Source organism: Lepisosteus platostomus, chromosome 2 (genome assembly GCF_059453375.1).
Source record: "Lepisosteus platostomus isolate fLepPlt1 chromosome 2, fLepPlt1.hap1, whole genome shotgun sequence".
Lineage (NCBI taxonomy): Eukaryota > Metazoa > Chordata > Actinopteri > Semionotiformes > Lepisosteidae > Lepisosteus > Lepisosteus platostomus.
The window spans coordinates 864,432-875,797 of NC_142612.1; the positions used below are offsets into that span (position 1 = coordinate 864,432).

Genomic DNA, 11,366 nt, shown 5'->3' on the forward strand with positions numbered 1-11,366 from the left:
CAAGCACTTGCATGCTTACGTTTTAGTTATGCCTCCCACTGTGTTAAAAATGCTATCTGGTCTTCGTGGCACAACAGAACTAGATCAAGGAGATGTCTACAGAGTGAAAGAAGCATGATGCTACATTGTCTCATAATTTTATTTTCAGTATCCTGATGTTAGTCACACTATATACACTGCAACATGACTACACCATGACAACACACACATTCCAACACTACAAGATCATACATTCTTTCTTTCTTTGTGTTTATTTACTCATTACTTGATATTCAAGACTTTCCATCAGCCTGAAAGATTGAATTTTCAATGGTCTTTGCAGTTAATGGGGTATGAATCATGATAGCAATGGTCAGTTCATTTTCTTGTCTCTCTTGAAGTTTCTTTCTTATTTTCTTGAGAAAGTAAGAAAGAAACTTCAAGGGGAAAAACTGGAGAAAAGATTATTAGTGCATTTCCAAACATATGGAAACAAGAACATATGGAAATAAGAATTTCAGTATAGAAAAGAACAGTGTAAAACGTAACAGAAAATTTACCTGTTATGGATTGATAATTAGTCTTGGAGAAATACTGGATTTGTGAAAGTGAGATTTCTGACAGATAATGTAAATGTGGAACGATCATCTCAGCTCTAGCTAGTGGAGACATTTTCTGCCAATGGAAATTGAAGCATGTGTACTCAGCAGTAAAATGTGCCATAGAGAGATCTTAATATCAATAAAAATGCATGTTAAATTTAATTACCTGTATATGTTAATTGTATGGTATATAACTAAATAAGTAAGAGCATGAAATGTCCTTGGTAAAAACTCTCTTACTGCAGATTATGAAATTATGAAAAAATTGCTTCTAGCATATTATTTTTTCATTTGTGTTGGAAGCACAAGCTTGTTGTGAAACCACTGTGCAAAAAATACCAATATGGCCACACCCCCACCCAAGCGCCCCACCCCAACATAGAAGCACACAGACTCATTATTGTGAATACTGACCCTGGAATGTACATTTAACAAGTGGAATAAACTGGCAGGGGAAAAGTTTGTGGAATAGGTGACATTTTTCATTCCTTCCCACTGATGCAATTTTCTTCAGCTGCAGGCCTGTTCAGTTCTGGCAGCATTTCAGTTGACCACTTACAAATATCCCCTGGGAACAGAAGTTTCATTTACAAACTTCAGCCAGAGACACAACCATAAAAATATGTATTGCATAGTTCTCTCAGTTATACATTGGATGAAATCCTCATTCCTAATAATTACTCAATTGTCTTCTACATTATTAATATTGATCGTGTATTTATTTATTTAAAACCAAACATCAATGCAATCAATGTTTTAAAGCTTTGTTTCACAGTGAATAAAATTAAGCAAAATACTTTTATTTCCTTTCCGTATTAAGAAAGATTGAGCACAACATGTAGGTCAGTGGAACACCACAGCCAATCACTCAGGTTTATAGTTTTGTGGGACTAAGAGAGTCTGTACACTTACTACAGTGAATAAATAACATGAACAATTTACTACAGTTCCCTATAGAATTATTTTAATTCTATATATTTCTGCAATGGACTGGCATCCCATCCAGGGTGTATCCTGCCTTGCACCCATTGCTTACCGGGAAAGGCTTCAGCTCCCATGTGACTCTGTATTGGATTAAGCAGTTAATTAGGCAGAATCCCAATTCAGTTATTTTTTTAAAAATATCAAATATATGTAATAAAAACAAAATCTTCTACTAAATTTCAGCCATATTGGTTTAAGATGACAAATAATCCTAATAGATCTGAATGTCATGCCACAAAAAGTAGCCTTTAACACGAGGTGGGGAGCTGCGTCAGCATGCGTAGGCTGCAAATGAACACCCGAAGAAGGCTCCACGGCCGAAACGTTGTGTTTTCTTTCTTCTCTTTTCAGCATGGAATAAACCTATTACTTGTTCCTTTGCAGCCTTTAACATGATGTGTATATACAGTAGGGAGGAACGTATTATTGTAATGATGAGGACCACCTGACAATGATGGATTAGCTACTACAGCTCTTCATATTGGCTCCTCATGTAGAGTTTAACTTAAGCTGTTACGATCAAACATTCAAAGAGTTTCTTGTTAATATGAATTATAAATTCAATTAATTGATAATTTATAATGAATTACAAGTTGATTTCTTCACATTTAAATTAAGCTGTATTAATTAGTTGTTAGTAGTAATTATTTATAATAATAGACAACACTGCGTGGAGGCTTTGAGTAAGATGTTTATGCTCATAACCTATACTGTATCTCCTGATTGTATCTAAGATGCCGAAGACTTTTGCACTGTTGTATTTATTCTTACAAATGTTGTGTCAGCTGCTGAAAATGAACCTGACATTACCAGTAGTTCAAACATACCAAAGCATCTCTGTCTGTTTTTCAAAGAGACCTTGATAAAAACCCCAATGGCTGAATTGCTGGTTCCTAAATCATTGCAATGAGTTTTGAGACAAAGAAGAAAAATCATTTTATAAGTGATTGATTCCACATTATAATTTTTAAATTTTTAAAAATCAGTGCTTTGTGTGGCGAGAAAACTGCAAAATGATAGGCCAACTGAAACGTAGTTATTGTTTATATTTGAATCTGTAAAGATTTTTATTAATCTCTGTTTTGTTTTCTGTATTGTGTGACCCTGGAGCACTTACAGAAAACATAATCGTGTGTGTGTGTGTCTATCTTGTTTTGTTTTTTACACATTTAATTGCATGAAACTCCAAATTTGTTATAATTGTTGGTTTATTGTAATTTATTTATAATTGAGCCTATTTTACAGAATAATAATTTCAGAGTTGAGCTGCTGGATATGAAATAAAATATTTTAAAATGTAGTTATAAAAACAATACTTAACAAATCATACAGTAATTGATGTAATAAATCCAATTAGAGATCTAGAAAATATAATCTGAATGTAGAAATATGGGAAATCCCACAATGGAAGAAAGGTTTGTTCTAAAAGAGGAATGGCTTTCTTGCCTTTGCAGAAGCACTGTCAAGTTCAGTCAAAATCAAAACTGAATAATAATGTTTGATTGGTGTTTCACGTCGCCACAACAACTGTGTAACTTCTCTAAAGAATGTTGACTGCCGAAGCAAATTTAGACATTGATCTTCAAAAATACAACATAGAGTTGAGAGTAGAGAAGTTCACTGCTATGTGTACATGTACATTGGAACTCTTATTCCCGCTGATCTCTCGGGACACACACAGTACAGCAGACAACACCACACAATGTAGACAGTACATTACAAACATAATAAATAGTAACAACAGGAACAATAAGTATGTTATTGGACAATAAATACATAGTGGTGAGAACAAAATATAGTAGACCATGCTAAAAGTACATAGTGCAGACATGCATTGAGTGTGACATAGTTAGCTGTTGAGGATGCGTATGCAGTAGGGTAGAAAACAAATGATAAAATGAGAAGTCATTGAAATTTTAACTTATTTTTCTCCTCACAAACCAGGGTAAAGGGCACAGATCCTTTACAGGGAATAGTTGGGAATGAATTGTCGTGTTATTAAGTTTGTTTCTAGATGTTGCCCCTAAAGTTTAAAACTCACTATAGTATTTCACATAATACCATGATAAAAGGTTTGAATTGTAGAGCCAGACGTGCAGAAGTGTTTCTTATACTTATGCTTGTACACAGACCATGAGTATAGCGGTCATCCTAGACCTGCTCATTTTAATGTACTGTAGTGGCTAGACGCTGCAGTGTCAGGCATTGCAATCCTTGTTAAGGGGAGCATTCTAAGACACCTCTCACTCCCTCTCCTCTTAAACCACACTGACAGACTACATGGGAAGTCCAGGAAAAGAGTTGTGTTAAGCCATCATGCTGAGGAATAACTGGTACACAACCATGCAGAATGTAGTCCGCAAATTTGTGCCAAAAGATACAGTATATTCCATCTGAAACCTGGCTCAGTCAAACACATCCTGCTGGCTCAGCCACAACTCTGCTGAAGTTCAGCCCTAAGCAACAACTTTGTTGCACTCTATAAAGGGAGATATGGGTTTGGAGGTTTGAAACAGACACTGTGACATTGTGCTAGCCATCATGCCTACAGACAAACCTGAGTGCACAACACAGTTAATTCATGTGTACAGGAAACAGGAACACCCAGAGGATACACAGGGAGAACATGCAAACTCAATGCAGATGTGCAAGGCAGAAATACTAACCACTGGCCATTGTGACATCCACTAAACAACAGGCAAAAAAAAAAAGTGGAGAGTGTGCTGTAATGTTTGTTGATTGCCAGCAGATGGCTCTCCAACTACTGTAACAGTCTAAGTGACAAGAAAAGCCTTAGGCTCAAAATGTGGTGGATTTGAGCTTGAATATATCTTCATTCTACCGTGTAGTACATTGTAGCACTTATATTATTCAGTTTACATTTACAGGAGGTACAATTCTAGTTGCACAGTTCTCCTACTGACCTACAGATGTTTATTTCATGTAACAATAATAATAATTCCTTACACTTATATAGTGCTTTTCAGGACACTCCACTCAGATCAGCACTTTACAGATAATGGGAACCTTATTTTATGTGTATTAAATATCACATTCACTTTCATATAAATATCAAATGTGTAATACTACATAATTTATGCATTGTTGTTATTGTTGTTGTTATTTCTTACAGTTTTTTTTTAATTATGAAGGTTCCATTCACTTTTTTCCTGCTTTAAATCACCTACAATCATAACAAAGTGAAGACATGGTAAAAATATTAATAGGATAACTAATCGCTAAATTACTAAAATTCAGTAATTAAAATGACTAAAATAAAGAGCTAATTACTAAAATAACTAATGAGGTTTTGACAGTTTACCAAGTTTCTAAGCTACTACTGTTTGAATTTCTGTGCTCAGCTACAGAAGCAAAGGGCTGCTCTTAGTACTATGGATTTGGGGGTGCAGTGTCCAGTGCTGATGATGCTTTCTTCCTCTGTTTCAGTTCCATTTCACCGTTCAGTATTGAGGGCACGAGACGCCCACGCAGGTCGGAATCCCCAGACTCCAAGAAGCGTCGCATTCATAGGTGTGACTTTGAGGGCTGCAATAAGGTGTACACAAAAAGCTCCCATTTGAAAGCACATCGGAGGACACACACAGGTGAGAAGCAGCGGGAAACCCTGCTGAATTACTGCATTTTGCAAAGTTCTATATCAAGTTCTGGACATGATCTTTTCTTTCTAGTGTATCTGCCATCACTCATAATGATCCACTGCATCATTACCCTTGACAGTGCAGTGACTTTGATGGGCAGGCATTGATGTTTAGATGCTCAGTGTGACATTGCAATTAATATCCGTGGCCCTTGTGTTCAGTACATGGCTGCAGAATATCAAAATTCACTTTGACAAAGGAGGAGGAAAAGAGATTTACTTGGAAAACATTTCACAGTACAGTAGCCATACTGTTCATACATGGGTAATGAAAACATCTGGTACAACCAGATTAGCCCTGTCAAATATGAATGTCATTCCATGAATTTAATATACTTAATATGATATACTCTGGGCAGCTTGGTGCCTTGCAGCTCTGGGGCCCTGGGTTCAGTTCTGGACCTGGGGTGCTGTCTGTGTGGAGTTTGTATATTCTCCCAGTGTTCATGTGGGTTTCCTCCCATGGTCCAAAGCCATACCGGTGAGTTGACTGACTTCTGGGGAAATTGGTCCTGTAGTGAATGTGTGCACGGCTCTGTCTCTGTGTCTGCCCTGCGATGAACTGGTGTTCAGTCCAGGCCTGCCATTACTACACTTGCTTGGGTACTTACCTGGCCTAAGGAAATATACAGAGAAAAAGCACTTTAGAGTTTTTTTAATAAAATCAAATGGATCCAGTTACAGAAAAGGTTTATAATGAACTGAAAGAACAGATAAAAAAGGAATATCAGAAAACTGACATCTATATTACAGTGTAGGCCAAAATACATTTAAAACGTTTTCAGTATTGCACCAATAGGATAGTAAAAGATTAAACGAAGTGTGTCAAAGATGAACATATAAACTTTTTAAATGACAAAAGGATTAAATTGTCTTCTTTAACAAATTTGTTTAAACAACACTATTTGTCTAGGTGTTTACCACAAAAGAAATCAAAAACATGCCCCAGGACTAAGAAAAACAGAAATAGTACTATATTAATTAATGTTTGCATACAAGAGGCGGAAGATATACAGGTCTCTTGGCCCAAAAGTCTTGTTTAAAGAAGCATGAGATGTGATTCATAAGTCAATAGCACAAGATGGATAATGCCTGTTTTTATTTACTAATATACTTGACTTATGAATAATATATCATATGCTCTTCCAATACTTACTCAAGACAATAGTAATTTTGATTTATTATTAATTACAAGTGTAATGACTATCCATCAAAAGGGTGACAAAATCAGACAGTTTTTATTTACCTATATACTTCTTTTGCATGTGAGCATAAGGAAACAATTAAAATTAACCATCATTTTTGAGGCAATAGAACTCAAGTGGATAGTTAACATGAATTTAGAAAAGGAGGTTCTTAAATAATTAGACTTTGAAAATGATGGATGTAAGCAGTTTATTTATGGGTTTTAGAGGACTTTTGAGAAATTTCCTCTTAAAAGATTAATTCTCAAATTGCAGCTGGATAAGAGTTCAAATAAATGCATTTATGTAGATTAAGAACTCATTAATGGATTGAAAACAGAGAGTACAGATAGGTACAGAATGTACAAGAAATTTGCCTGTCTATAGTAACTTTCTAGTTATATTTCAAGCAATTATAGTTGCACAGGTATGAGTCATAATCCATAGAACACACTTTAATTTAATGACTCACATTATGAAATTGCTTATTGTGGCATGGAAACGCCCTTAAAATGTGACAATCCTCCTAAACAAATTATAGAAAAAGTCATTTAAATCCTCAAGTATCTATTTTATTCAGATTTTTTCATTAGCAAAAGCAAAAGCAAAAATGTAGTGTTCCTTTATTAACATTCATAATTTCTGTGATTCTTCACATTGAGCCTTGAGAATGTTCAAGAAAGTGGTAAAACTGAAAATTGGAACAGATCAATACTAATAATGATTGTACTCATACTGTACCTCTGTTTTCTAAGTTACCCCTTAAGGATGCTCCATGTAATGTTTACATGAAGATGAAGAGACCAAATGTATTTCCAATAACTGGAGCAAAAATACTTCTGTTTCTTGCACTACTTCTAAAATTAAGTAGAGAAACTGATAAGATAGGAAATTACACCAGTTAAGAAAAATCAAATTTTATGCAAGCATGCAAACAGATGCATGTGTTTTAATTAATGATTCAAACTGTTATCTTAATTTTAAACAGCTACAGTATTTAAGAGCAAGAATGTGTTTTCCAGAAAAACTGAACATATGGGAATATAATGGATCAGTCATAGAACTAAATACACCTCAGTGATAATTATGTTGACTTTATGGTTTGCACACTTGCACAATCATAACGGCAGAAGTTCAGTCATAGTAAACTGGGTGTGAAATCTGCTATGTCACCCTCTTTCATATCAAAGGTCAGAAGCATTAACCCCAGCCTCCTCCCATTCTGAACATATGATGTTTAATGGCAAGATATGACTCAGATGTTATGGAAGAGTTATTGGTTTACCTTGCTTAGTAACAGCAGTCCACCACTCCTCCTATTCTATGGAATTAATCAGAGGTGTAGGCCAGCTAAACTCATGCAGGAGACAGTTCAGTCCTGTGCCATTGGGATGCTGCAGTAAATTATTTTAATAACAAAGAGTCTGATGCCTCTTCTTAATAATACGTGCTTTGACTACATCTTTTAAGTAAAAAAAATGAAAACAGTTTCTTGGGACTCAAATGCTTTTGGGCCATCTACGCTGAAGGCAGTGGTTCTGCCAAATTATCCTGACAGTGATATGTTGTGATGGTTTTAGCAGTCAGCTCCAGCATCTTTGTTTTACAGTCGAATTCTTCATTGCCACTGGAAGTACTAAAGAGTTTTACTTTACAATTATTTATTAAAGGTCTGCTCTCTTCTTAATCTAATTTGTTAATTAATTTTGCTAAAATAATTATAACTTATTGCCCTTGCCTATTTACTATTGTAGTCTTTGATTAAAGCTTTAAAAAATCAGATGAGAATTACTGAATGAAAACGTCTTGACTACATTTGTATAAATAAATATCAGTGTTGCAATTCTGGTTTTTCTATTATGCTAAATGTGAAATGTTCTTTAAATTCTTTATGTATGTGTCACAGAATTACTGATATGCATTACAGGGCTCTTCCAAGCATCAGACATGCAGGTCTTGAACAGTCCCCTAAACATAAAAGAGTTGTTCTGGTTTATGTCAGTTGTGTCATTTATGTTTCTACTGTGAGACACTACCACACCTCATTCCATTAGCCCACACCTGCAAAATACAAGTTGACAAAGCATTCCAAGTCCTTGTACAAGAAGTACCATTCTTTGGCCTTAAAACTGCAATTATTAGGTGGTGGAAGCATCTTGTCAATAGGGCAAATGCAATATGAATACAAATGACAAGTCTTTTACTGATTTTTGTTAAACTTCTTCATTCTCACTAAGCTCTATATGTAATTTTATCTTTCGCAAGCCATTGGATGGGTGCAGTTATAAAAAAAAATGCAAGTGGGAGTCATTCTTGTAAAAAATATTTTCAAGGAAAATAACTTTGATTAAGATTTAGTTTATGGATAAAGAGTACAGATAAAGTGTGAAGACTCCAGTTCAGGCAATGTAATTAGCAGAATGCCGCAGGCATTTATTTTCTTACTGTATTCCAGTACTTTTGCTAATTTATTTCAATGATCAAGATTCAAGCATAGTTGGTAAAATAATCACGTTTCCAGGTTATACCACAAATGAAGGATTAGCAATCACTGCAGAAGATGCAGAATGAATATAAAAAGAATTAAACAGAAGACTGGGTCAATCTACTGGAGGAAGGCAGGTGCCTTCAGGTGCAGAATGTTACATGCAAATAGCAAAAACGTAATGAGCTTGTAGAAGCTATTAAAAACACCAGGGTGTTCATGTAGATGCATCATATGAGAAGCAGTAAAAAGACCGAATTTAAGAAATATATTAAAAAACATAGAATTCAAATCAAGAGATGTTATGTTAAAATTGTACAGTCCATTAAGAAGATGTCATTTAAAATTTTGTGTAAATCGTATGGACTTCAGAATCAAAGGTAAAACATAAACCAGAGGAAAAAAACTAGGGGGAAGTGCATTTAAAACTGAGAACAAGATGCATTTATGGATGCAGTAGGTTGAGGGAGTCAGGAACTGACTAGCCCTGTATCTTTTTGAAGCAAATACAATAGCTCCTGAAAACTAAAACGAGCAAGATGGGTCTAATGGCCTTCTCCTATTATTAAACATTATTGTGTTCTTATGTGTATCTTGACTTAAAATTAAGTGCATCCATTTAAATGTCTATAAAGCCTAATTCTTGACAACAATTTCTGAATGAATCTTAAAACATTTCAGCAGAAACATTTTAAGATTTAATCACTGTTTCTTTCCCTGTGTGTTTGCGTTGCTTCTGTGGTGTCTGTGATCTAGGTGAGAAGCCGTACAAGTGTACCTGGGAGGGCTGTACATGGAAGTTCGCGCGGTCCGACGAGCTCACACGACATTACCGCAAGCACACAGGGGTGAAGCCCTTCAAATGCGCGGACTGCGACCGCAGTTTTTCGCGTTCGGACCACCTGGCCCTACACCGCCGTCGACACATGCTGGTGTGAGGAGAAGGAGCCCCTCCACACAAACTATGTAAGAGCTGGGTCTCTTATAACAAAAATTCAGCTGGGCTGAGTCCTTCCCCGTAGTTCCTGCCCCACAGTGTTGAAAAGGACAAGAGGTTGTCTAGAAGGAAACAGATCAAGTCCCGGTACTGAGGAGGACCAGAAAATAATCAATGAAAGACTACAGCCCTGGAACCACCTTCCTTTTCTGTTTGGAGTTAAAGAAACTGTTTCTTTCAAGCACTGTTCAACGCCCTCTCTTTCTGATTTTAGTCCAAGGTATTTTCCTTTATTGGACAAAAAAAGTATTAACATTAACATCAACAAAACTATTCACTTTTCCGTATTTCTTTTTGTTTGTATTCAAAAGGCTGCTTTTCCGCGTCTATAATGTGAAACAACCGAACCCACCACCGAACACCCTGTTGTGACTTTAAGAGATGGGCCCTGTCCATCTGAGCTCCTACACAAATGGATTCAGCTGAGATGTCAAGCAATGTACTCAATGAACAGTATTTTCTATTGGGATTGGAGGATTCTCGAGCAAACAGTCAGTTCTCCAACACCCTGACTTGTTCTGGATGTCACAGGAAGTTGGACAGCAACATTTTCAATGGAAATAAGGAGAGGGACATGAAGGCCACGAGCAACAATGAGTAAAAATGAGACATGCATGTCTCCAAGATTTTGTTGCTGAGGGTGAGGGCAGATAAGTCAGAGTGAAAGCTAAGTGTTAACACAGTGTTTCCACCTCCTGATCATTCATTCAAGAAAAAAATATTGAATTCTTTGTTTTGCTTTTAATGTGCATTCACAGTGCTGTAAAACTAATTCAATAGGAGGAAGTTGGAACGTATGGAGCTCAAAAGCCAAAGCTACCTGAAATTGTCGCCGCACATGTCAATGGATGCTTTCCTTAAAGGGCTACTGGGCAGTAAATTATAAGACCTCAGATATTAACATCAACCACGTAATTTCTACTATCCTCCACTAGTGTCACGGACGTCCAAAGGGACTAACCGTGGGGAGCAGGAGAGCGGAAAAAGACCCATATGCGTAGCGGCGAGACGGGAAAAAAGGCCCGGGCTCATAGTGCAAAGAGTTCAGGAATGCCGTATAGAAACCTATGCCCTCAGGGAGCGGACGTGGGGCGCCCTGGTGCTAGGCGGGTCTCAGGACATCCGAACGTCAATGCTGAGCGAGGACAGAGTGGAAGACCAGGAAATATATAGCCCAAGGGAAAGAGAGGGACAGGAAGGACAGCAGACCGGAAACTAGGGACAGGACAGAGAAGGAGCGCCCCCTGGCTGCAGAGGGCGTGACAACTAGTAAGTGTTAGGATCATGTGCTGTTTGTTTTACCCTAATCTGGACTGGACAATCCATAATGATTAAAAATGTCCAAATGATCAGCACTCGGAGAGACAGCACATGAGTTGGTAATGGCTGGCTCTATGGTTTCCTACAATGTCACTCAGGAATCTGTGCCCAGCATTTTAACTCACAGCTTCCTCAAAACAATGTTTTCTTCCTCTCA

At 36.7% G+C, this 11,366-nt stretch overlaps 1 protein-coding gene across 3 annotated transcripts in view; it reads left to right on the top strand.

Moving 5' to 3' along the window:
* klf12b (Kruppel like factor 12b) overlaps positions 1–10,819 on the top strand; it is a 76,158-nt gene extending 65,339 nt beyond the window's left edge. For all 3 annotated transcript variants that reach the window (XM_088644464.1, XM_088644466.1, XM_088644465.1), the window contains exons 5-6: positions 5,013–5,170; positions 9,649–10,819. In XM_088644464.1, the coding sequence (XP_088500590.1) occupies positions 5,013–5,170; positions 9,649–9,830 (340 nt within the window). In that variant the 3' untranslated portion in view covers positions 9,831–10,819. The remainder of the gene's footprint in view (positions 1–5,012; positions 5,171–9,648) is intronic.
* The last annotated feature ends 547 nt before the right edge of the window (positions 10,820–11,366 follow it).